Raw genomic sequence first — 27,904 nt, 5'->3', positions numbered from 1 at the left:
AGTATAACAGGGCCCACTGTGAGAGGAGTTAAATAGACCCCAGTATAACAGGGCCCACTGTGAAAGGAGTTAAATAGACCCCAGTATAACAGGGCCTACTGTGACAGGAGTTAAATAGACCCCAGTATAACAGGGCCCACTGTGAAAGGGGTTAAATAGACCCCAGTATAACAGGACCCACTGGGAGAGGGGGTTAAATAGACCCCAGTATAACAGGACCCACTGTGAAAGGGGTGAAATAGACCCCAGTATAACACGGCCCACTGTGAGAGGGAGTTAAATAGACCCCAGTATAACAGGGCCTACTGTGAAAGGAGTTAAATAGACCCCAGTATAACAGGACCCACTGTGAGAGGGAGTTAAATAGACCCCAGTATAACAGGACCCACTGTGAAAGGGGTTAAATAGACCCCAGTATAACAGGACCCACTGTGAAAGGAGTTAAATAGACCCCAGTATAACAGGACCCACTGTGAAAGGAGTTAAATAGACCCCAGTATAACAGGGCCCACTGTGAGAGGGAGTTAAATAGACCCCAGTATAACAGGGCCCACTGTGAAAGGAGTTAAATAGACCCCAGTATAACAGGACCCACTGTGAGAGGGAGTTAAATAGACCCCAGTATAACAGGACCCACTGTGAAAGGAGTTAAATAGACCCCAGTATAACAGGGCCCACTGTGACAGGGAGTTAAATAGACCCCAGTATAACAGGACCCACTGTGAGAGGGAGTTAAATAGACCCCAGTATAACAGGACCCATTGTGAGAGGAGTTAAATAGACCCCAGTATAACAGGACCCACTGTGAGAGGGAGTTAAATAGACCCCAGTATAACAGGACCCATTGTGAGAGGGGTTAAATAGACCCCAGTATAACAGGACCCACTGTGAGGGGAGTTAAATAGACCCCAGTATAACAGGACCCACTGTGAGAGGGAGTTAAATAGACCCCAGTATAACAGGGCCCACTGTGAAAGGGGTTAAATAGACCCCAGTATAACAGGACCCACTGTGAGAGGGGTAAATAGACCCCAGTATAACAGGACCCACTGTGAAAGGGGTTAAATAGACCCCAGTATAACAGGGCCCACTGTGAAAGGGGTTAAATAGACCCCAGTATAACAGGACCCACTGTGAGAGGGAGTTAAATAGACCCCAGTATAACAGGACCCACTGTGAGAGGGAGTTAAATAGACCCCAGTATAACAGGACCCACTGTGAGAGGGAGTTAAATAGACCCCAGTATAACAGGACCCACTGTGAGAGGGGTTAAATAGACCCCAGTATAACAGGGCCCACCGTGAAAGGAGTTAAATAGACCCCAGTATAACAGGACCCACTGTGAGAGGAGTTAAATAGACCCCAGTATAACAGGGCCCACTGTGAAAGGGGTTAAATAGACCCCAGTATAACAGGACCCACTGTGAGAGGGAGTTAAATAGACCCCAGTATAACAGGACCCACTGTGAAAGGAGTTAAATAGACCCCAGTATAACAGGGCCCACTGTGAGAGGGGTTAAATAGACCCCAGTATAACAGGACCCACTGTGAGAGGAGTTAAATAGACCCCAGTATAACAGGGCCCACTGTGAGAGGAGTTAAATAGACCCCAGTATAACAGGGCCCACTGTGAAAGGGGTTAAATAGACCCCAGTATAACAGGACCCACTGTGAGAGGGGGTTAAATAGACCCCAGTATAACAGGACCCACTGTGAGAGGGAGTTAAATAGACCCCAGTATAACAGGACCCACTGTGAGAGGAGTTAAATAGACCCCAGTATAACAGGGCCCACTGTGAGAGGGGTTAAATAGACCCCAGTATAACAGGACCCACTGTGAGAGGGAGTTAAATAGACCCCAGTATAACAGGACCCACTGTGAGAGCGGTTAACTAGACCCCAGTACAACAAGACCCACTGTGAAAGGGGTTAAATAGACCTCAGTATAACAGACCCCACTGTGAAAGGGGTTAAATAGACCCCAGTATAACAGGACCCACTGGGAGAGGGGGTTAAATAGACCCCAGTATAACAGGACCCACTGTGAAAGGAGTTAAATAGACCCCAGTATAACAGGGCCCACTGTGAGAGGAGTTAAATAGACCCCAGTATAACAGGGCCCACTGTGAGAGGGAGTTAAATAGACCCCAGTATAACAGGACACACTGTGAGAGGAGTTAAATAGACCCCAGTATAACAGGGCCCACTGTGAAAGGGGTTAAATAGACCCCAGTATAACAGGGCCCACTGTGAGAGGGAGTTAAATAGACCCCAGTATAACAGGGCCCACTGTGAGAGGGAGTTAAATAGACCCCAGTATAACAGGACACACTGTGAGAGGAGTTAAATAGACCCCAGTATAACAGGGCCCACTGTGAGAGGAGTTAAATAGACCCCAGTACAACAGGACCCACTGTGAGAGGGAGTTAAATAGACCCCAGTATAACAGGACCCACTGTGAAAGGAGTTAAATAGACCCCAGTATAACAGGACCCACTGTGAGAGGGGTTAACTAGACCCCAGTATAACAGGACCCACTGTGAAAGGGAGTTAAATAGACCCCAGTATAACAGGGCCCACTGTGAAAGGGGTTAGACCCCAGTATAACAGGACCCACTGTGAAAGGGAGTTAAATAGACCCCAGTATAACAGGGCCCACTGTGAGAGGGAGTTAAATAGACCCCAGTATAACAGGACCCACTGTGAGAGGGAGTTAAATAGACCCCAGTATAACATGACCCATTGTGAGAGGAGTTAAATAGACCCCAGTATAACAGGGCCCACTGTGAAAGGGGTTAAATAGACCCCAGTATAACAGGACCCACTGTGAGAGGGAGTTAAATAGACCCCAGTATAACAGGACCCACTGTGAAAGGAGTTAAATAGACCCCAGTATAACAGGACCCACTGTGAGAGGGAGTTAAATAGACCCCAGTGTAACAGGGCCCACTGTGAGGGGAGTTAAATAGACCCCGGTATAACAGGACCCACTGTGAGAGGGGTTAACTAGATCCCAGTATAACAAGACCCACTGTGAAAGGGGTTAAATAGACCCCAGTATAACAGGGCCCACTGTGAAAGGGGTTAAATAGACCCCAGTATAACAGGACCCACTGTGAGAGGGGGTTAAATAGACCTCAGTATAACAGACCCCACTGTGAAAGGGGTTAAATAGACCCCAGTATAACAGGGCCCACTGTGAAAGGAGTTAAATAGACCCCAGTATAACACGGCCCACTGTGAGAGGGAGTTAAATAGACCCCAGTATAACAGGACCCACTGTGAAAGGAGTTAAATAGACCCCAGTATAACACGGCCCACTGTGAGAGGGAGTTAACTAGACCCCAGTATAACAGGACCCACTGTGAAAGGGGTTAAATAGACCCCAGTATAACAGGGCCCACTGTGAAAGGAATTAAATAGACCCCAGTATAACAGGACCCACTGTGAGAGGAGTTAAATAGACCCCAGTATAACAGGGCCCACTGTGAGAGGGAGTTAAATAGACCCCAGTATAACAGGACCCACTGTGAAAGGAGTTAAATAGACCCCAGTATAACAGGACCCACTGTGAGAGGGAGTTAAATAGACCCCAGTATAACAGGGCCCATTGTGAAAGGGGGTTAAATAGACCCCAGTATAACAGGACCCACTGTGAGAGGGAGTTAAATAGACCCCAGTATAACAGGACCCACTGTGAAAGGGAGTTAAATAGACCCCAGTATAACAGGACCCACTGTGAGAGGGAGTTAAATAGACCCCAGTATAACAGGGCCCACTGTGAAAGGGGGTTAAATAGACCCCAGTATAACAGGGCCCACTGTGAAAGGAGTTAAATAGACCCCAGTATAACAGGACCCACTGTGAAAGGGGTTAAATAGACCCCAGTATAACAGGACCCACTGTGAGAGGGAGTTAAATGGACCCCAGTATAACAGGACCCACTGTGAAAGGAGTTAAATAGACCCCAGTATAACAAGGCCCACTGTGAGAGGAGTTAAATAGACCCCAGTATAACAGGGGCCACTGTGAAAGGACTTAAATAGACCCCAGTATAACAGGACCCACTGTGAAAGGAGTTAAATAGACCCAAGTATAACAGGACCCACTGTGAGAGGAGTTAAATAGACCCCAGTATAACAGGGCCCACTGTGAATGGGGTTAAATAGACCCCAGTATAACAGGGCCCACTGTGAGAGGGCGTTAAATAGACCCCAGTATAACAGGACCCACTGTGAAAGGGGTTAAATAGACCCCAGTATAACAGGACCCACTGTGAAAGGAGTTAAATAGACCCCAGTATAACAGGGCCCACTGTGAAAGGGGGTTAAGTAGACCCCAGTATAACAGGACCCACTGTGAAAGAGGTTAAATAGACCCCGGTATAACAGGACCCACTGTGAGAGGGAGTTAAATAGACCCCAGTATAACAGGACCCACTGTGAGAGGGAGTTAAATAGACTCCAGTATTATCGGACTGACTGTGGGAGGGGGTTAAATAGACCCTAGTGTTATCGGACTGACTGTGGGAGGGGGTTAAATTGACCCTAGTGTTATCGGACTGACTGTGGGAGGGGGTTAAATAGACCCTAGTGTTATCGGACTGACTGTGGGAGGGGGTTAAATAGACCCTAGTGTTATCGGACTGACTGTGGGAGGGGTTTAAATAAACCCCAGTATTATCGGTCTGACTGTGGGAGGGGGTTAAATAGACTCCAGTATTATCGGACTGACTGTGAGAGGGGGTTAAATAGACTCCAGTATTATCGGACTGACTGTGGGAGGGGTTTAAATAGACCCTAGTGTTATCGGACTGACTGTGGGAGGGGTTTAAATAAACCCCAGTATTATCGGTCTGACTGTGGGAGGGGGTTAAATAGACCCTAGTGTTATCGGACTGACTGTGGGAGGGGTTTAAATAAACCCCAGTATTATCGGTCTGACTGTGGGAGGGGGTTAAATAGACTCCAGTATTATCGGACTGACTGTGAGAGGGGGTTAAATAGACCCCAGTATTATCGGTCTGACTGTGGGAGGGGTTTAAATAGACTCCAGTATTATCGGACTGACTGTGAGAGGGGGGTTAAATAGACACCAGTATTATCGGTGTGACTGTGGAAGGGGTTTAAATAGACACCAGTATTATCGGACTGACTGTGAGAGGGGGGTTAAATAGACACCAGTATTATCGGTCTGACTGTGGAAGGGGTTTAAATAGACACCAGTATTATCGGACTGACTGTGAGAGGGGGGTTAAATAGACACCAGTATTATCGGTCTGACTGTGGAAGGGGTTTAAATAGACACCAGTATTATCGGACTGACTGTGAGAGGGGGGTTAAATAGACACCAGTATTATCGGACTGACTGTGAGAGGGGGGTTAAATAGACACCAGTATTATCGGTCTGACTGTGGAAGGGGTTTAAATAGACACCAGTATTATCGGACTGACTGTGGGAGGGGGGTTAAATAGACACCAGTATTATCGGACTGACTGTGGGAGGGGGTTTAAATAGACACCAGTATTATTGGTCTGACTGTGGGAGGGGTGTAATCTGACCTACATATAACACGGCCCACTTTTTCAGACACTACAGAGCTGTCTCAGTGGAGCCATTTAGAGACATGCGATACTTGACCGGCTAGAGATAGTAAACCTAGGACAACACTTTCAGATACGTTTGCTCAAAAGAGCAGAGACTCAGGGTTGTGAAGAGTTAGTGCAGGACAGACATCAGGAATATATACAGAAAACCCTAGGACTTCACTGCAAGTCAGTCGGCAGATGCAGGAAGAACAGACGTTTCACACCCTCCACGCTGGGCAGTTCATCAGTTCTGAATGGTACACGCCCTGTCTTTTCCCTTTGCAGGTATTGACTGACCTGCTGTGGTATTCTAGCATTTGCTGTTTTGTCTTTCTATTCTGCAGACATCAGGAAGCATTTCCTAGATGCAGAAAGTGATCAATAGTTGGGTTTGGCTGGCAGGAAGGATAGTTTGAGGCCAGGACACTGGAGTCACTTAAGTGAGATAGAATCCAGAAGAAACTTCTTTACCCAGAGGGTGGTGAGAATGTGGAACTCGCGACCACAGGGAGTGGTTGAGGTGAATAGTATAGATGCATTTAAGGGGAGGTTAGACAAGCACATGATGGAGGAGGGAATCGAGGGTTACGCTGATAGAGTTAGATGAGGAAAGACGGGAAGAGGCTCGAGTGGAACATAAACGCCGGCATGGACTGGTTGGGCCGAATGGCCTGTTTCTGTGCCGTATATCCTATGTAATCCTATCCTGTAGTGGGAAGATTCTCGAGTTGTGATTCTAGAAGGCAATGAGCTTATTTTGTGACTCCTTTCACTCTCAGTCGCTTAAAACGAGCAGCAGTAAGACTTTGGAAGCTGCCCTTTACCCACCTTTTCTCCTTTCATGCCGCCAACCCCTGGATTGCCCTGGCTACCCTTGTCACCTTTTGGTCCACTTAATCCCTCTGGTCCAGGGAACCCTGGGGGCCCACTGCGTCCTTGTGGTCCGATCAATCCTGGCTGACCCTAAATTTAAAAACGTATCACAGGGAAACAAATTAATGAAAAGAAAAACCAAACACGTTGTGTTTCTCGTGCAATATAATAACACAGGCTGTTTTATTTCCCCTAATTCTCTCCCCCCTCCTCCTCCATGCCTCCCATAGAAAATCTTGAATCACAAAGAGTTTACTTTGTAACAGATATTATAATTGCGATGACCTGATTTTTCCCAGTGCACAATACAAAGACCATGGTGGGGATTTTGGCTTTGGGCAACAGTGTAAAATGGGCGATATTGATTCATATACTGAATATGATATGAATGAATTCCATATGAATGAAAATTGCGAGAGACGTATAGCCAGCGGCTGAATCGCTACCACCAATTTTACACTATCCAAAGTCAGAATTACCCGCAATATTTCAAGAGCAGGCTGGCTGAATGGCATCAGTGTGCCTGGAAAGATCCCAAAAGCAGGCTCGCGCCTTTACATACAGTAAATCAATACCAGGTGATCCAAAAAACAGTCTGGACAGCCCAGAAAATATAGCCCTTGCTGTATGTATCACACGTTTTAATGTCACAATTAGTAACTCCATATATTACAGCAATAATGTTCTTTGTGATGACTGTCTGGTTTATCACTGTAATATTAATGATTTCCTCAGCATCTCAGTTCATGACCTGCTACTGAACTTTTCAGCCCACGCTTTATATGGCAGTGCAAGGGTTCAAGAAGCAAATCAAATGCATATTGAACAGAGTGTCCTCTCACAGACAGCAGATGAGTGACTGAATGATCCTGACAGTCGGATGATGGAAGAGCGAGCACTTCATTCAGCTACAGTAAAGCCGCTCGTCCTGCCCTTTGAAGTCAGCGCAGTCTCGGCACGGAATCGCACCGCAACTGGCAAGCCTCACTAATCCATCGGCGACGCACTGTGCACACAAAACCACTGGGAACCATTCCCCGCAGATCAGCAGAGGCTTTGTGAGCCATGGCGGGGGGGGGGGGGCGGGTGCGGGGGGTGCTCGTGTGATGTCTGGAATTCCAGCTGTATAAGCGAGGCGTTACAGACAGACACGGTGCAAGTGTCAGACGTCCGTTGTTTCGACAGCAATCTGGACAGTTTCAATAAAAGAGATGGTCACTGAAAACGCTGCGTTCCAAGGTCCTGAATTTTTTTTTCTTGGTTGAATTTTTGAGTGCATCGGCCTGGAGGATTGCCCTGAAGGGAATATTTCAGGGCCGTTTATTTTGACGTCAAGTGCTCCCACCCAGTTCAGGCAAATGCAGAGTGAAGCTCCTTTGTTCAACCTCAGAAAAAGCGTGCCAAACTGCAACAGTGTGACATCTTCTATTTGCCACATTGGGCAGGGGGGCGGGGAATAATTTTGACTTCGGGTGATAGTGTAAAATGCCCGTTTTCAAATCCCTCCACGACCTCATTGCTCCTTATCTCTGTAACCTCTTCCAGCCCTACAAACCTCTGAGATCTCGGAGCTCCTCCAATTCTGGCCTCTTGCGCATCCCCGATTCCCTTCGCACCTCCGTTGGCGGCCGTGCCTTCAGCTGTCTAGGCCCTAAACTCTGGAATTCCCTCCCTAAATCTCTGCACCTGTCTCCTCCTTTACGTCGCTCCTCAACACCCACCTCTTTGACCAAGCTTTTGGTCGCCTGTTTGATAACACTCCTGTGAAGCGCTTTGTGATGATTTACTACGTTAACGGTGCGATATAAATGCAAGTTGTTGTTATAAATGTTCTGATTTTGGTTTCCATTGACTCCAACATAAATGAAAAAATCGGGAGAGATATACAACGCACAGCTAAATCGATATTGCCCATTTTACACCATCGCCCATAGTCATAATTACCCCCCTGGATACTTCTGTCCCCCTTCCCATTGTGGCATTGCCAATTCTGTGCCAATTTGTGCTAAATTATAGCTGGTATTGAGCTACGGGTTCAGAATAGACGCTGCATTTTTGCACTGAACAATCATGTTCATTAACAGGAGATGAAAAGACCCTCGAGTCTGTTTAATGATTCAGACAGTACTTTGGCCCAAGCATTCTGTTGCCTATTACAATGGGGTCTCCACATAGCAATGATCTCAGGAACTCAGAGGGACTGCTTGGGGAAGTGACGGGGGGGGGGAAGTATCAAACTTTCTGCCCCTTCACTCTTCCGCACTGTCCCTGGGTGTTCCTCTCTGCGGCTGGGTAGCGCTCCCGGTGCAAATACTTACTTTTGGAGCAGGGACCTCATCAGCGATGAGAGATTGCTCGGATCTCACCAGCAGTCTATATTCTAAAATAAGTAGCTGGACTAAAGGTATATTTACATTTATACATTATTGGCGTGCAAGTTCTTTCATCTTCTCCCTTCCATAACTTTTCTCAACTTTCCTCCCACCCCCCAATCTTTCCTTTCACCCAGCTGAGTCCAAGGAAAAGGTTTCTCCATGACTAGTGTCAATACTTATCCACATCATAGGGCTTCCAAGTCCTGGTTGGATTTCTGCCAATAAGTACCTGTGAAGCATTTAACTAAAAAAGGACACTTGTCCTATCACTGTTACCCCACAGCTGCTCCAATCTCCTTTCCCAATTAAAGGAAGTCACCATGAACATGCATTTATATAGCATCTTTCGCATCCCCAGGACATCCCAAAGCGCTGCGCAGCCAATGAATTACTTCTGAAGCGCAGTCACTGCTGTTTTTTAGGCATCTGCGGCAGCCAACGTGCACACAGCAATGAGATAAATGACCAGGTCATTTGTTCTGGTGGCGCTGGTTGAGAGACGAATGGTCACCAGGGCACTGGAAGAATTCCCCTACTCTTCCGTGAATATTGCCAGTGGATCTTTTACATCCACTTAATAGGCAGACCTCATTTAACATCTCAACCAAAAGTCAGCACTTCTGACAATGTAGCATTCCTTTAGTACTGCACTGGCGTATCAGCCCAGACTATGCGCTCAAGTCTTGGAATGGGGCTTCTGATTTAGGGGCAACATTGCAGATATCTTCTCTGTAGGCCTGGCTACTTTTCAGCACAGAAATCTTTAAACCACTAGAGGGCAGTGTGCAACCACATCAATTACTCAATAACGTACGGATTGATCCCAGTGACAGACCCTCTAGTGTAATAAGCTCAATCTTAGCTGACAATTCTACTATTCTCCATGAAATTTATAACAATATGGCTAGACTGTGTGCACTAAGTGACAGTGTCCCAAACACCCCAGAATTACAAATAATGTCCTCTTAAACGTCAATGAATTTGATGCCATAGATCATTTATTATTTTTATGAGATAGCGCCTCAGCTTTTCAACCCTGGACTGGTAAATGGATGCCCTGTGTCAGACAGACCTGCAACGATCAGTTAATTTGGCTTGGTTGGCAATGAGTTTCGTGCAAGAATAGTATAGTTGCCTACTTGCATTTCTATAGCGCCTTTCACAACCTCAGGACGTCCCAAAGCGCTTAACAGCCAATTAAGTAAGTTTGAAGTGTAGTCACTGTTGTAACGTAGGGAAACGTGGCAACCAATCTGCGCACAGCAAGCTCCCACAAACAGCAATGAAATAAAAATAACAACAGAAAATGCTGGAAAAACTCAGCAGGCCAGGCAACATCCGTGGGCCTGCTGAGTTTTTCCAGCATTTTCTGTTGTTATTTCGGATTTCCAGCATCCGTAGTATTTTGCTATGAAATAAAAAAAACCAGGTCATCTGTTTTAGGTGTTATTTGAGGGAGAAATATTGGCCAGGACACCGGGGAGAACTCCCCTGCTCTTCTTCGAAATAGTGCCATGGGATCTTTCACGTCCACCCGAGAGGGCAGACGGGGCCTCGGTTTAACACCTCATCCGAATGACGGATAAATGGCAAGCGAGAGTAGGCTGGTCAGCTGGTCAAATCATAACCCTGTCCGCACTTTACTTCCACACATGCACTTCTCAGCAGGAGTTACTCAACAGTGCTCAGGTGCAGGAAGCATGGCTGGATTTCCCCTCCCTATCCCGGGGGGGCTGAGACCAATGGTCGCCCCCCCCCCTCCGCTTCTGAACCAGCTGAGATCAGCAAACACGGAACAGTCCAGGGATCAAACCAGCGGTCTGTGGATATTTGATTGGCAACCAAGTGAATGCATAAACCAACCATGGTTCGATCTTAGCATGTTCCCATGTTATCCTTTTTCCCAATGAGGCTACCGTGGCACTAAAAATAATGGGGCAAATTTTCAACTTGCCGTTTGGGCATAAAGCTGGCATCACCGATCACCTGACCATTATAGAAATCATCCCGGTTTTCATTTCCACTGAAACCAAGGTGAGGGAAAACAGGATGGTGCACTGACATGACTGAGGCATGTCCGGGGGGAGCCCGACTCGCTGCCACTCTAGTTGGGAGAAAATAATACAGGCTTTCTAAGCTGTACAGCAGAGTCCGTACTTAAAAGAAGCATCCGCAAGGTATTCTGCATTCCCGAGAAAATAACATTTCGAATGTAAAATCCCTTCTGCATTTCTTCTTAATGCTCAGAAGCCTTTTAAATCTGAAAACTGGTGTCTGGACAAAAGTTTACTGATGAGGGAAATGTATTAGCGTAATAGAGAGAGCACGCATCTACCACCTGCCAATGTCAGTCCTTCAGCCACCACTCTGGGGTATCTGGATAACACTTTACTCCAGAATTATTGAAAAAACTCCAGTAAATGGAAACAAACATTAACCCATTAAAACGGCAGTGCACATATTGCAATGTTTTGTTTTGAAAACAAATTCTCCAAGGCTGTGGAATCAACGTAACAATCATTATTTATTTCAGGAGTAACTAGTAATAGGTCTATGGGCAGCTTGGCCAACTCTTGACTACGATGAGACAATTCCATTTTCATTCCACCTGTCTGGAGTTTGAAAAGACTTTACTGACTTTAAGTGATATTGTGGGATACTTCTGTACATACATTTAACTGTGTCCGAAATTCCTCTCTACTACCTACACGGGGGTGTTAAGCCCTATCATTTTAAACAGACTAATGCCTCCACTAAAACAGTGCAGAGAAGAATATCAAACTAATGTGTGAAGTGGTATCCAATGGCTTAACGTCAAGGCCATTGTTTCAGTGGCTAAGTGCACCATATGTTGCAGTCAGCCAGATAGACCCGAAGGAACCTGGTCTGTGCTGAGATAGCTGATCTCACTGGACACCATTGGGAGCGCTAACATTGACCTCAGTGTCCCTTGGCTGTGTGAGGGGGGGGGGAGGAAATCAGGCAACATTCCAGCTCCTGATCATTACCCGTCACTTTTACTGGCAAATGCATTTGTGTGGACACAGGAAAGTGACAGTGCATAACCGTGATGCACTCCACAGTTGAATAGCCTGCCAACACTCATTACTTAGACTCACTCCTGAAGCATGGCCATTTAGATGAGATGCAGGAGGGCTGCCAGCATACCTGGAACTGTACCTGAAGATGAGTCACTGCCTTGGGGAGCGGGGAGGGCCCAAAATGTATCAACATCCCAGAAAATATGTAATTGGCTTGTCTAAAAATGATTTACTTAGATCATCCCCCTTTTAAATAGGGGATAAGTGCCACTGGTTGGCAAGTCTTCAAAGCACAACCTGTGAGATCAGTCACTTTGGAGCTCAATCGCCACCAGAAACAACAAACAAAAGCACTTTTTACACGAACCAATTCCATTTGTAAAAGATGCCACTTCCATCACTAGGATACGCTGGAGTGTGATGTGACTGCACTTACAGTTGCTGGGCATTACATCAATGACCAAGCAACAATTAACACGGAGATCTCAATTTCGCAATTCAGTCCCATGTTGGATCGGGAGTTCCATCCGGTGGGAATGAACGGGAAGCGTTTTGGCCCACTGGAATTCTATCCAATGGGAACGAAGGAGACACTTGTAAATGACCAATAAGTAGCTCCCCTGATTACTCAGTGATAAACACCAGCCTTTGGAATGCAAAGGTCCCAGTTTTGATCCCTGGTCTGTGCTGAGTTAACTGGCCTCATCCAGAGTAATACAGGTGTCAGCTGTGGCTCAGCGGGTAGGGGAGCACGCTCACCTCTGAGTCAGAAGGTTGTGGGTTCATAGTCCCACTCCAGGAACTTGCAGTACATAAATCGAGGCTGACACTCCAGTGCAGTGCTGAGGGAGTGCTGCACTGTCGGAGGTGCCATCTTTCGGATGAGACATTAAACTGAGGCGCTCTCTCGGGTGGATGTAAAAGATCCCATGGCACGATTTTGAAGAAGAGCAGGGGAGTTATCCCTGGTGTCCTGGGACCAATGTTTATCCCTCAATCAACATAACAAAAACAGATGATCTGCTCATTATCACATTGCTGTTTGTGGGAGCTTGCTGTGCGCAAATTGGCTGCCGCGTTTCCTACATTACAACAGTGACTACACTTCCAAAAATACTTCATTGGTTGTAAAGTGCTTTGAGACGTCCGTGGTTGTGAAAGGCGCTATATAAATGTAAGTCTTTTTGGCGATTGTAATTTTTTGGGGGGAGAGGTGGGAGGGAATTGGCCAGGACTCCTGTTGCTGCAAGGTCTTTCTTTCTTTACTGTTCAGTGATCCCTGCTGGAACTACGAGGGCTCGATTTTCCAAGCCCCGAGGAGGCAGGAGTGGTGGGAAAATTGCAGAATCGGGGGGCAGAAATCCATCCCGCCCTCAACCTGCCTCCATGCCAATGTCATAGAGTTTTACAGCACAGAATTCACAGAAACCCCACAGTGCAGATAGAGGCCATTTCGGCCCATCGAGCCTGCACCGACACATATCCCACCCGATCCCCGTAATCCCTACCCCAACACATATCCCATTAACCCCACGTATTTAATCCCCCTAGCACTAAGGGTCAATTTTTATCATAGCCAATCAACCTAACCTGCACATCTTTGGACTTAGGATGGCGGGTACCCGACCTGTGTTGGGAGCCGCCTCCCCAAGGCGGGAAGGGGATTAGTGCCAATTAACTGCTTGTTAACAGGCAGTTTTTTGCCTAATCCCTATTTTTAGCCCTGAAGTGTGGGCTTCCCGACGGTTCCGAACCACGCCAAGTTAGCGAGGCGGACCGTCGGTCTGCAGGGGTTGGAGGGGTCGAGATGTCCGTTGTGCAGGTGAGTCATGGGTGAATGTGTGCAGAGGTAAGTGTGTGAGGCAAGTGTAAAGTGTTTTAATAAGTTTTACTTACCTTTACTTTCTCCTGCAGGCTTCCTTCCTTCAGTTCTCGGGAGTCCCTCAGCTCACCGGCACAGAAAGCAGAATGGCCGCTGAACTGTCAAAAGCTGCAGCCTCTGCTTTCTGGTCTGGAGAGATCGCTAACTGAGTCTGAGTAGAAGGACTCAAGTTAGATTACAGATTGTCAGTGTTTGACAGCTTCACAGAGCTGTCAAACGCTGATTTTTCATCTGTCAAAAGCTCTTGACAGATGAAATGTCAATCGCTGACGTCACCAGTAACCAGGTGTCCCTTAATTGGCCTGCTGAGCCCGCTGGGCGGGCTTAACAAGGTCAATCAAGGGAAAATAGCGTGGGTTGGCCACAAGTCGATGGAGGTGGGACTACAACCCAAAAAGTGGGGGTCCCGCCTCCAAAAGCTCCCTATTGACAAAACCAAGCCCCATGTGTGTAGATGTTGGATGAGGACCAGATTGGACTAAGTTGTGATGGCTCCTCATAGTTGAACAGCCTACTGACACATCACTGTCCAGGCTTCCACTTCAATAGCGGCCCCTTGGGCAAGGTACAGGAGAGTAAATTATGCCTGTAGAACTGTAGGCTGGCAAGGAGTCAATGCCTCAGAAGACACGAAGGGAGGGAGACACAGAAAAATGAGGACGAAAAAAGGAGCTACCAAAAAATGACCATCTCTGATGAGACATCCTGCATGTGTAAGAGATGATGTTCCATGCCTGTATTTCAAATGTAATTTCAGAGTTCTGCTTTCCTCAGTGAATCTGTGGTTTATTGAACCATTTTGCTGGATTTTATTGGGTTTTCTCTTTTACACCTGTGCCATTATCTGGTTATTACTCTTCTGTACTTTCCTCAGTTGTTCCAAATACGCCATCCTACTCTCTCTCCCTCCTCCTCGCATCATCATTCTTGTGAAATGAAAACTCATTGGGGGGAGGGGAGGGGAGGGGGAGCGGGGGTTATTTTAATTTCGGGTGATGGTATAAAATGGCCGATATCAAATTCGTCGGCCATTATACACCCCGCCTGATTTTCCTTTCCATTGAAGTCAATAGAGGGCAAATCAGGCGGGGTGTAGAACAGGGTGCCGATTCAATAGTGCCCATTTTACACTATCGCCCATTGTTAAAATTACCCCCGTCCTATCTCCTATCCTCCCAGAGCTTTAAAGCCTGATTCGTCTCGTCATTCCTTCTACTCTTTCAACCTTTCAGCGCTATGGGCCTGGCCCTTCACCTCTGTTTTCTTTAATAAAAACCAAAGCTACAAACATTAAGACAGGATAAACTTAAAAGATGAAGAACCCTCAGGATACAAACTTACACGAAACTAAGGGGGCAACTGCAAAGGGTGTGTTCTTGTCCGGTTTGTGAGACCCGTGTATCGTTCCTTGGATAATTTCCTCACCGTTTTGCGAGCATCATTCTTTTGGCTTTGCCCTGGCGCCAGCACTGCTCAGCTGAGGTCTTAAAAATGCTCATGGTGTCACTCTATCATTGGGTTTATTCAGTGCATCTAAAATAAGCCACCTCAAAATAATGGTAACGTCATTAGAACATGATCCACTGCAAACTAAACATGTACTGTGTCAGGAATAACCAACCTGGTCCACACACTATTTAAATCTGACCCATAGAAATGGGTTAATTGTCCTTCATCTATTTGACTTTCCAAATGGGCCCTATCAAATTGAATCAGCTAAAGATTGCCATAGAAAGACCTGAATCACATACAAAGCTTTAGTTAAAAAGAACTTGCCTTTACATACTATCTTATCACATCCCAGAGTGCTTTACAATCAATGGATTACTCTTGAAGTGGAGTTCCTGTTGCCTTAGCAAATATAACAGCTAATTCGCAAACAGCAAGGTCCCACAAACAGTAACTGAATAAATGACCAGATAACCTGTTTTTCTGATTTTGAGGAAAAAATGTTGGTCAGCACACCTTCCTGTTTTTCTTCAAATAGCATTATGTCTATGTAAACTGGCAGGTTTCCTACATTACAACAGTGACCACACTTCAAAAAGGTACTTCATTGGCTGTAAAGCGCTTTGGGACGTCCGGTGGTCGTGAAAGACGCTATAGAAATGCAAGTCTTTCTTTTCTTTAGGTAGAACATAGGCTTAACATCCTGTTCAAAGACAACGCTTCCAACAATACAGCATTCCCGTAGCTCCACACTGAAGCCTTAGCCTAGTTTACATGCACAAGTGGGGCTTAAACCCACAACCTTCAAACTCAAGGGGGAAAATTTGGTAGATTAGTGTCTCCCGTTAGCGCCTGCGGAGGGCGGTAATGGGGCGCTGATGCAGCAGCACCGGGGCAAGGCAAATCCAGCGCTGCACGGCAAATCCAGCCCCCCCCCCGTTGCCCGCCGGTATGAGGTGCCGCCGGGGACTTCATCACCCAGCAGATCGTGACATCAGTGAGTGTGCAACGCTCACTGGGTGCCCAATCTGCAAAATACCTTGTCGCCACTTACCTTTGCTCGTCGACCAGACAGCGACAAGGAGAGCTGGTGTGCAGCTGATGGAAGCCGGCTCCAGCGATGTTATTTAAAGGGATCAGCATTAACCACTCGCAGCTGTCAGGGCAGGTTAGGTTCAATGGTTTCTTGTAAGTTTCAGCCAGTGGATCAGTTTGTACGTGTAATTTCAAGCTTCTTTTTTATCAGCAATCTTCTGGCAAGTGCAAAGTGTCTACATTTATTGTTCAAAGATTCAAACTGCTACACTTGGCAACATTAATGGGGGCTGTACTGGCGCCAACTCGCCCTCCAGGATCTACGGCGGAGGGAGCGTAGGCAGTCAGAAATACGGGAACATGTGTGCAGAGGGATGAGGAGGGACATCAGGGCTCTCACCAGAAGGGCTTACCCTCTAAGGGTATTCCGCCAGCTCCTCTCCTACCTTCAATTAAGCGAGGAGCAGTGTATTAGACGGCTCCGCAGCACCAAGGTAGTGGTCACAGCACAATGCCACCTCCTCCAAACAGACCTCCAGCCTCACACCAGGATGGGGTCAGCTGGGGTTTATACGCTTGATCACTATCTCAGTGGCTCCAACTGGTCTGTGTGTGGGCATCAGACAAGGATAAGACTGGGTTGGGATGATTGATAGAGATCTCTGGATGTTGCGATGGGTCCTTGTTCCTTACTGCCGACCCGTCTGACCTATGGTTGGAAGTAGCACCATGGGCTGTTGTAATGTCGTCCATGATAGAATAGCCTGCTGATGCACACTATCTGGGCTCATATATAAGTAATGGATACTTAGACAAGAAGCTTGAGATGTGCTGGCACCCATGGGACTGCACCTCAGCAAACAGCAGTCCCTTGGGGAATGGTAAAAGCCACCAAGCTGGCCTGTCAGATGCCATTCGTGTATTCAACTTGAATGCAGGCAGGGGGAAAAATGGCTGCTTGTAGCAGTTTGTACCGTTCACACTTGCCATCCACTGGCAGTCTCCTGCTAGTACGATAGCAAAATACTGCAGATGCTAGAAATCCGAAATAACAACAGAAAATGCTGGAAAAACTCAGCAGGCCAGGCAACATCCGTGGAGAGAAAATAGAGTCAACGTTTCGGGTGAACCCTTTGTCAAGACTAAAGAAGCACAGGAAATGAAATAGATTAAGAGGCCGGGCTGGGAGAGAACAAAAGAGAAGAGACATTAAGAGGTATTCAAAATGAAACGAGATGGTGATAGGACTAGTGGAGACAAAAGACAGCTCTAGATTAGGTGTGAAATGCGCTGGCAGAATGGGAGACAGCTGCCATGTGGGAGAGAGAGAAAAAAGAAAGTGTGGGGGGGTTGGGGGAAAGGCCAAAACAAAGGGGTGGATAAAAAATATAAGTAAAAATGTGATAGGGGCCAAGATTATGATCTGAAATTGTTGAACTCGATATTGAGTCCGGAAGGCTGTCGAGTGCCTAATCGGAAGATGAGGTGCTGTTCCTCGAGTTTATGGTGAGCTTCCGTGGAGCAATGCAAGAGGCTGAGGACGGTGAGGTCCGAGTGGGAATGGGGCGGTGAATTAAAATGACAGGCGACCGGAAGCTCGGGGTCATCCTTACGGACTGAACGGACGTGTTCCGCAAAGTCTCCTGCTAGTGTTGTGGGGATAAAACCATCTACTGAGCTGGTACTCCATGTTCCTGGAGATACTAGTGCCACCTCATTTGTATTACAGCGCTGCCACCAAGTCAGTAATAGTAGCCATCGCAGGTACTGCTTGAGGACAGGTATTTTATAACTGAGGACCTAGAGGGAGGCCAGAGCCCAGAATGCAGGACACCACCCAGTGTGAAACGGAAAGACGACAGATTAAATCGAGAAGCAGTGATTGGGCCATGCCATGTTTTCAAACCCTGTAGTCAGCTCAAAGAGGGGAAAGGAAATTGATTGTAAAACAAGTTACAACCTGATCTTGTCCCTCACCCAACATTCACTTCCAGAGCCAGGCAGCAGTCAGGAGCAGGGACTCCGGCCAACATATCCTTTCTTTTAGCCCAGTGCACCGAAGCCACTTTGCACCCCGACCATGGTCCTGACTGCAAGGTGCTCCTCAGTGGATAAAGATTCACAGCCATCAAGAGAGCCACATATGAGGTCTTATATTGAGGCACAGGGAGAAAGATAAATATTTATTAAGCTGGAGTCATTCCCAGGACTGCAGCACATTCCACAGTGAACCAGTGTTATGTCAAGTCTCCCACACACAACAATGAACTAACAGGTGAATTCCATTCATTCGGGCCGCCCATTTGTAAGTTGCCAATTCCGAGTCAAGCCCTTTGCTTGATAGCACAATTACCGATCATAAAAGGCTTCGTGATCACAAGCGCATTTCATGCATATTTCCCTCCTGCTGTTAGATGCCAACCTGAGGACACTTCAAAAACACTGGAAAGACTCAAAGTACTTGGGTAATTGTGCAGCGTGTAAACAGCATTACAATAGATTATCACTGACTGATAATGGAAGCCATTTAACAATGAGCAGCAATGAAGGAAGATGTTTGATCCACCCTTATTGTGCTTCCACTCCCACTCTGATCTCCCCATCCTCGGCCTCTTGCACTGTTCCACTGAAGCTCAGTGTAAGCTCGAGGAACAGCACCTCATCTTTCGATTAGGCACTTTACAGCCCCCTGGACTCAACATCGAGTTCAACAATTTCAGACTATAAATTGGCCCCTGTATTTCTTTATATATTTTTTTCTCTTGTTTCCTCTATGGTCGCTGTTAATGTTGCTGCCATCATCATTCACACATCATCTAGAGCCCTCTTTTGTTTCTTAACTTGTCCCATTGCCTCTCCTTTTGCCTTGCACCATCATCCCTTTCGTCAGTCAACCTCTCCTGCCTTCCATCCTATCACAGACCTTCCCTTTTGTTCTTTCCTCCCCTCCCCTGCTTAAACATCTCTCATCCCTAACCTTTTCCAGTTCTGACGAAGGGTTCGATCCGAAACAGTGACTCTGTTTCTCCTTTCTTCGATGCTGCCTGACCGGCTGAGTGTTTCCAGCATTTTCTGTTGTTATTTCAGATTTCCAGCATCCGCAGTATTTTGCTATTGTCCTACTGTGCTTCTGATGGTTATAAACGTCCGGATGAAAAGCTCTTTACAACATTTCACAACATTCACGATCTTCCCTCCCCCTCACCTGCGACTTGTAAAACAGATTTGAATTTGGATGTGTACACAGGTTGAGTTAAGTCTGAATTGGACCAAATAGGGTAACAAAGAACATCCTCCCCCCCACCCCACCAATTTTCTTCCCCTCCTCTCCTAAAGGTGCCGGTTCAAGCTGAGGAACAGTTCTTCAAGTGCCTAAGCAACAAGTGTCAGCAGGTTATTCAAACATGGGAGGTATCAGGTCTGGCCCTGCCCTCACCCGATGTCCACACTAAGGAGAACTCTTAATGGCTCCATGTTTGTGGAGAAGTTTGCAGGCAGGATAAGCTCCTGGTGGACCTTAAAAGCCACAATCGCTGCTGATGCACTTTCCAGCAGGATGTCGCTAAATAGCAGTCAGGAGCAGAAACTTGGCGTGACTTTTTTTTATCCCGCTCCTCTCTAGCCCAGGGACAATGAGACTACCCCTGTCTGAGATTAGGTAACTCAACATCGACCAAGCACCAAATCTGAGAGCTTCCTGATCTGTAGGACTCTCCACTAGACTGGGGTGGTGCACTGACCCAATGAGTGATTAGGAGAGCTACAATTAAGTATTTACTGACAAAGCTAATCGGTGATACGATGCTGTCGAGTGGCACGAGCCTAGTCAAGTTACAGATCTCTGCTTCAAGTCAATCTCTGCTGAGGCACCGAGAGGCGAGATCTGGAGCAGCTCGTCGAACCGGCCTTTTAAGCCATTTTGATGCCTTTCCTCTAATTGAGCAAACTATATGAAGGGCCTGGACAATGGAGTTTCAGGTTGAAAAGTTGCTGACTTGGGGGACAATAAGCAGCGGGGCCTTTTGTTCATTTGGCATCTGCGAGCCACTATCTTTCTGAAGGACAGGCAGACGCGCATACAAATGTGAAATGATTTTTAATGGCAAAGATTAGTGTATTTGGGTTCCTGGAGTGTGCTGTTCCATTGCTCCCTACCCCTCGCCCTCCACCCCCCGCCCCACCCTCCCCAACTGCATATTGATACTTTGATATGATTCAGAAAACACGGCATTAAAAAATGTACAGGAAACTTTGGTTTAGCTGGAGGTTGTATGTCCGGAAACCTCGATCTAATGGCAGAAATCAGCAGCCGTTTTGTTAGGTTTTTTTTCTTCCCCTAGCACTTTTTTAAACAGTCAGGCTGTGGAAAGCGTCTCTGTAACTTAGCAACAGCTTCAGAGACGCTTCCAAGGCATGGGCCGCGTGTTTACAAGCTGTTGCTAAGCAACAGTGTTTGTTGTCAGATGCGGAGATGAAAACCTCCATATCCTTCAACATTAGCGCTGGTCTATCCGGAAGTTTTGATCTAACGGCACCAGCTCGGTCCCGTCGGTGCCGGATATCGCGAAGTTTCCTGTAATGTATTTCCAGATGTGGTGATGGTCATGACCCCCGAGTGAATTGAGTTCACACAACGTAACAAGGACCATTACCCTGGTGACTAATAAAAAAAAGGTTAGAAATGAACTGCTGATAAATGAACACAGACCACCCCAGTAGCATGGAGAAGGAACCTAAACAATACTGTTATATACACAGGAAACCCAGAGCAAAAAGGTTTAGAAATGTTTATCCAAGCAGAGAATGCAAAGCTTACAAGGAAAGGGAGCTCTTAACTGGAGTGGTTTGCAGACAGGATGAGTTCCTGGAACTCCTGGTGGACGTTAACAGCCACAAGCACTGCTGGTGTACAATGTTTGCAGCTCCATCTGTGTGCACAACAGGGATGATTTTAAGACAACCTTGCTCGCCAGGAACGAGCAGTTAAAATCGTCTCTGAAAACCTACCAGTCCGTTCCCGCCTACCACCATCTGAACTGGGTCTTTTTTTTTTTAGGTGGCTGAGATGCCTATTTGACACAGGCCTCATGCAAAATGGGGCCCTCTGATGTCATTAGGACCTTGATGACATTTTAACCACCAACTGAGCAGGTCCCACAAGGGAAGTCTGTGCTTCTGCTGCCCCGGGCTCCCTCCCCGCTTTCCACCCATAAGACCACCACTCACACCAACCCCCGCCCCCTAAACCCCCACCCCCCAAACACCACTCGACACAACTGAACCAAGTGCCAGTGGGCCGTCTCTGGGCTGCCCGATCTTTGCCTGCTGACAGCCGGCCAGCTACCTCTTTACACCTATTTCAGGCATGCAGCAGGCTGGTGGAATGTAAATGAGGTCCGGAAGTTAAAATAGTCCGGGCCTCAAACTGAGGAATTGCAGGGAGGGGTGTTTGACGCCAGACTCCCCTCCCACCCGCCCAAAACCCGCTCCCAGTTAAAATTAACCCCCAATATGTCACCATGCAATAGGGTGCAGGCTTGCACTTCCATTTCCTGCACTCAGTGTCAGCTGTGGCTCAGTGGGTAGCACCCTCGCCTCTGAGTCAGAAGGTTGTAGGTTCAAGTCTCACTCCAGAGCCTTAAGCACACAAATCTAGGCTGACACTCCAAGAGAGTGCTGCAGTGTTGGAGGTGCTGTCTTTTGGATGCGATGTTAAGCTGAGATCATTTACATCCACCACCTGCTCTCTCAGGTGGATGTAAATGATCCCATGGCACTATTTCGAAGAAGAGCAGGGGAATTATCCCCGGTGTCCTGGCCAATATTTATCCCTCAATCAACATAACTAAAACAGATGATCTGGTCATTATCACGTTGCTGTTAGCGGGAGCTTGCTGTGCGCAAATTGGTTGCTGCGTTTCCTACATTACAACAATGACTACACTTCAAAAAGTACCTCATTAACTGTAAAGCGCTCTGGGACGTCCGGTGGTTGTGAAAGGTGCTATAGAAAGTCTTTCTTTTCTCAGACCCAAGTTACTCCCTGGTTTAAGGTTGAATCATCTGGTTTCAGGCTGGATAGTCTGGTTTTGCCATGCGCTGTCCAGAAATGTCTAAAATGTAAACAAGAGGCCCAAAGTCTGTTTTTAAAAATTTCAGCATTTTTGCGTTATGAGGTAGAGAAATTAAGTTTTTCAATGACTCGTCATCTAAAGGAAAAAGAAAACAACTGCATAATCAACCCACTCTTGGTTCCATTCAGTTTTGGACTTGTGAAAAGATAGCAACAATAGTGCGTTGAGCCGGACAGTTATAAAAACAATCAACCAAAGGTGGCCCACTATCAGCTTCTCAGAGCAACTAGGGGTGGACAATAAATGCAGCCTAAGCCAAACTGGGGGAGGGGGGCGGGTGGTGAGCAAGAGCGAGCTTTGGCAGAGGGTGGGATCATACCTCCTGAAGAATGGCTTCCAGGAATGTCGTAAAATACTCAAAGTTTGGGAATTTCAAATCGATAACAGCTGATCACAGGGCACGTCTCCTTAGAATCCCAGGTAATTGGGAGGATGTTAGACATTTGCTTTTGTAACAGTCACTGCACTCCAAAAGTAACTAATTGGGTGAAGCACTCAAACATTTCAACAGCGAGATATCGCTCCACATAAAGGCAAGTGCTTCTTTCTCATGTCAGCCGTGGCTCAGTGGCTAGCACTCTCGCCCGAGTCGGAAGGTTGTGGGTTCAAGTGCCACTCCAGGGACTTGAGCACAAAACCTAGGCCGACACTTGCCTTCTTTCGGATGAGATGTTAAACCGAGGCCCCTTCTGCCCCCTCAGGTGGATGTAAAAGTGCCCATGGCAGTACTTCAAAGAGCAAGGGCGTTCTCCCTGGTGTCTTGGCCAATATTTATCCCTCAATCAACACCTATAAATAGATTATCTGGTCATTAGTGGAAAGCATTTTGGGATGCCCTGAGTTTGTGAAAGGCGCTATATAAATGCAAGTCTTTCTATCTCTTTCTTTCATTATCTCCTGGACAGTGTGATGCCAAGCTGTTGCTGGGGCTATATGGTCCAGAAAAATCTAGGCTAACATGCTGCCATTCCACAGAAGTGGAAAAACACAAGTCTCTTTATGTAAAAACACGCTTCTGGTGTCGAGTTTACATCTTCGCAATTTTCCAGACAGCCCAATCAGAAATCAGATTCCAAAACCATGGCAACTCCGTTCTGGAGGCATCAAGCTGGGGTGATACTGCAAAATCAACAGAAAGATGGCAAGCAAAATTGAGGGGAAGCATTAAGAAAGCTACAAACACTCCTCCCTGCCCCGCACCCAATAGTATTGATTGTACAGCAACAATAATGTGGATTTTTTTTTTAGATAATATCTACAGCAAGAGCTGTGCTCATGCGATATAATATGCCAGCCCTGCCTGTACTGATATCAGCAGGTCCAGCAGTAAGGGCACTACAATTAACATCAATGTCCCTGGGCTAGACAAGCAAAAAGAATCAGCTAGGGTTCCCATTCCTGGTTATGTAATCCCAGATCATCATGGGCATAAACCCATGATAAAGCAGCTCGCTGAATGCCTAGTGGGATGGTATTAAGGTGGTATTAAGGGCTCTGCAATTGGCATCAACTCCCTGGGTTATAGAGGGAAAAAAAATCAGCTAGGCTTCATGCTTCTGATTGAGTTGTTGAATAACCCTTCAATGATGCTGGGAAATGTGCTTTTGAGGACATTGGATGAGAACAGATCAGCTCAGCTCTGATGATTCCCCTCCTTGGTTGAATTGTGTGCTGATACTCATAGGAAGATAGCTGCGTAAGTGAGGTGCCAGAGGGCTGTCAGTGCCGTCCTAACATTAGTCAATATTCTCAGGAAAGGAGGGGAGAAAAGGGAAGAAATTAAGACACAATTGTAGAAATAAATAATAGAAATAAAATGAAGCCAAACGACAACAGAAATGGCTGAAAGTAAACAGCACCTGAAAAGAGAAGAGCTAGATTAACATTTTGTTGTAATAAAAAACAAATTTGTATTCATATGTCACCCTTCATGCTCTCTGGACATCCTCAGGTGCTTTACAACCAATGAAGTACTTTTGAAGTAGAGTCACTGTTGCACACAGCAAGATTCCACAAACCGCAAGGCAATAAATTACCAGATACAGGAAACTTTTTTTTACCCGGCACCGACGGGGTGCCGGTTCATCAAAGATTCCGGATAACCGAAAGCTATAGTAAAAGATACGGAGCTGAGAGCTCCGTATAAAGCAACAAACCCTGTTGCTTAGCAACAGGTTCAGAACAATGGCCACAAGTTCCAAGCGTCTGTGTAGCTTAGCAACAGCTGCAGCCACACCCTTGCACAGCAACTGATCGAGGAAGGCAAGTAATAAAACTTACCTGAACCTACTCCTGAATTTTGCCGGTTAACCGAGATTTCCGGTTATTTAGGTGCCGGTAAATCGAAAGTTTCCTGTAATCTGTTTTAGTGATGTTGGTTGAGGGATAAATGTTTGCCAGGAGAACTCCCCTGCTCTTCTTTAAATAGTGCCAGGGAGTCTTTTATGTCCACCCAAGAGGGCAGACAGGGCCTCGATTTAAGACCTCATCCGAAAGGCAGCATCTCTGACAGTGCAGCACTCCCTCAGTACTAGGAGAGTCAGCTGAGATTTTTTGCTCACATCACTGGAGTGGGACTTAACCCCACAACCTCTGACTCAGATACAAGAGTGCTACTACTGAGTCAAGGTTAACTCATGACCTTATAAAAGCATTAATGGACCACTGTAAATGATAGAAAATGGCCTGTAACATGACATGTGTATGTACCGCTAAATAAATTATCTGCGTAATTGCTCAAGTCTCTATACACTGATCTGAGCGAAAAACTAATAAAAAGGGTTGGTTTACAATAAGCAGCTGCCGAAGGTATGTCTGCGGTGAATGAGAGCAGGCTTCCTACTACAGGATTTGTAAACACTGCTATTACATTCTCAGGCTCCTATACCCAGCAAAAATCTTCCCACCAAGTATGAAAGCCAGCGCTGAATCAAAAGATTCTTCCCATCCTTCCCCTCCCCATATCCTCCTAACACATAGGCGTGCACATGCACCAACAACAACTTGCATTTATTCAATTCAATTCAATTTTATTTGCCATATGTACTAGTACAATGGAATGCTTACTCCCCGTAGGGACACGTCAGCTATTTTTACAGCGCCGTGTTCAGAAAGTCAATTCTTTGGCATCCAGTGGCAGTGGGAGCACGATGTCCCTCAGCCGCTCCGTCCTCCTCGTCACCGCGGCCTCCTCCTCACTGTTGCCAGCTCGGCTCCACGTGTGGTGGCCTGCTTCTCCCGCTCACCCTCTGGCCACCATTCCCGGCTCCCCTCCTCCCAGTCGGACTGCGAGTTGTCGTGGCTGCTGCTCGATGCGCTACGCTGCCTCCGCCCGACTCACCGAACACCTCGCTCCGGTTGCGGGAGCGAGCGGGCCGCCCGAAGCAGGGAGAGCGCGCTAGCACCGGACCGTCTCGGTCGCCATCTTGACTCTTGCCTTTAACGTAGTAAAACAACCCCAAGGCATTTTTGCAGGAGTGTAAAGATACAAAGATTGACAAACATACAAAGCCGAGGAAGGTGACATTAGGACAGGCGAGGAGGTAGGTCTGAAGGAGCGTCTTAAAGGAGGAGAGGTGGAGGTGTTTAGGGAGGGAATTCCAGAACCTAGGGCCTAGACGGCTGAAGGCTGAAGCTGGTTTCCTAATGTTTCTCCTCACTCCCTTGCACTTTCCAGCAAAGGTCACTGGACAGCAGTCAGAAGTGGGAACACTGGTTATGCAGAGCCACCAGGGCTAACTGCTGCTTGGGTTGAGAGTAGGTAAATCAGTGTAGCACAAGGATTGAAGCATTTTATGTGTCTGGCTTCCTGCCAATCTTTAATAAGTAAGTTCCTCTCATTGGACTTGGAATTCTTTCATATAGAGTGCCCTGGACCCCATGTTGTGCGCTCTCAACTGCTGATACGCCACTTGGGAGCAGAGCAGCTGTAAGATTTATTCATCAGTTCAGGACGCTTCTGTTTCGGGAACTTTCCTTAATGGTAGATTATATTTACACAGCAAGTGCATTCAGGTTTCTGTCCTCAACCGCTGTTAAGTTTTCAGGGGAAATAAACTTACTCTGGCTTCATATTACTTTTAACTATTTCTGTCTTCCCGCTTGACCCACCCTTTTGGCGTGGAAATGAAGCGTGCAGACAAGGAAGGTCTGAAGGCTCAAAGTCCTCCTCCGTGTAAAATTAGCTGAGCTTGGCCGAGTGGTGGGCCGAGATACCACAACTGGTCTCAGTATCCTAGAACTAGGAAAGGAAGAACTCACTTGGGGTGGGGCGTTCCTGCTCCTGACTGCTTTCCAGTGACTTCCACTGAAAGCGTACACCGACATCAAGGAAGGCCAGTGGCCTCCACTGTGATACACCCCGGGTCAAGAAACCCGCCAATATTATGGGCACCGCTGCACGATCGCGAGTCAAATAAAAGGGAAAAAAAAGAACAAACTTGCATTTCACGACCTCAGGACGACAACAACAACTTGTACTTATATAGCGCCTTTAACGTAGTAATACTTCCCAAGGCGCTTCACAGGAGTATTTTAAGATAAAAAATTTGACACCGAGCCACATAAGGAGAAATTAGGGCAGGTGACCAAAAGCTTGGTCAAAGAGGTAGGCTTTAAGGAGCGTCTTAAAGGAGGAAAGAGAGGTAGAGAGGCGGAGAGGTTTAGACAGGGAATTCCAGAGCTTAGGGCCTAGGCAACAGAAGGCACGGCCACCAATGGTGGAGCGATTATAATCAGGGATGCTCAAGAGGGCAGATTTAGAGGAGCGCAGATATCTCGGAGGGTTGTGGGGCTGAAGGAGATTACAGAGATAGGGAGGGGCGAGGCCATGGAGGGATTTGAAAAAAGGATGAGAATTTTGAAATCGAGGCATTGCTTAACCGAGAGCCAATGTAGGTCAGCGAGCACAGGAGTGATAGGTGAACGGGACATGGTGCGAGTTAGGACACAGGCAGCCGAGTTTTGGATGTCCTTAAGTCTACGTACGGTAGAATGTGGGAGACCAGCCAGGAGTGTGTTGGAATAGTCAAGGCTAGAGGTAACAAAGGCATGGATGAGGGTTTCAGCAGCGGATGAGCTGAGGCAAGGGCGGAGACGGGCAATGTTACGGAGGTGAAAGGCGGTCTTTGTTATGCTGCGGCTATATGGTCGGAAGCTCATTTCAGGGTCAAATATGACACCAAGGTTGCGAACAGTGTGGTTCAGCCTCAGACAGTTGTTAGGGAGAGGATGTCCCAAAGTGCTTTACAGCCAACAAATGATTCTTTGTCAGACTGGAGGGAACTATACAATGGTGTTCCCCAGGGGTTGGTATTAGGACCATTGCTCTTTTTGATATATATTAATGATCTGGATTTGTGCATACAGGGTGTTATAAATCTCATCATCATAAAGAAACTACTCATGAAATAACACTGGACGGCCAGCTGGTGGCGCCGTCCAAGGAGTATAGATACTCGGGCGTGGGTCCAGCTTACCAGGGACATTTTGTAAGACAGGAACTAGTGAAGTACAACTAGACCTCCAT

At 46.9% G+C, this 27,904-nt stretch overlaps 1 protein-coding gene across 4 annotated transcripts in view; it reads right to left on the bottom strand.

Annotated features, from left to right (window-relative positions):
• Positions 1 to 27,904, bottom strand: part of LOC147125292 (uncharacterized) — a 534,520-nt gene that overhangs the window by 227,137 nt on the left and 279,479 nt on the right. For all 4 annotated transcript variants that reach the window (XM_086000735.1, XM_086000743.1, XM_086000728.1 and 1 more), the window contains exon 5: positions 6,417 to 6,551. In XM_086000735.1, the coding sequence (XP_085856861.1) occupies positions 6,417 to 6,551 (135 nt within the window). The remainder of the gene's footprint in view (positions 1 to 6,416; positions 6,552 to 27,904) is intronic.

This window comes from Somniosus microcephalus, chromosome 1 (genome assembly GCF_052327205.1).
Source record: "Somniosus microcephalus isolate GS21.2 chromosome 1, FLI_Smic_1.0, whole genome shotgun sequence".
Taxonomy (NCBI): domain Eukaryota; kingdom Metazoa; phylum Chordata; class Chondrichthyes; order Squaliformes; family Somniosidae; genus Somniosus; species Somniosus microcephalus.
This window is presented reverse-complemented; position numbering and strand designations above follow the sequence as displayed.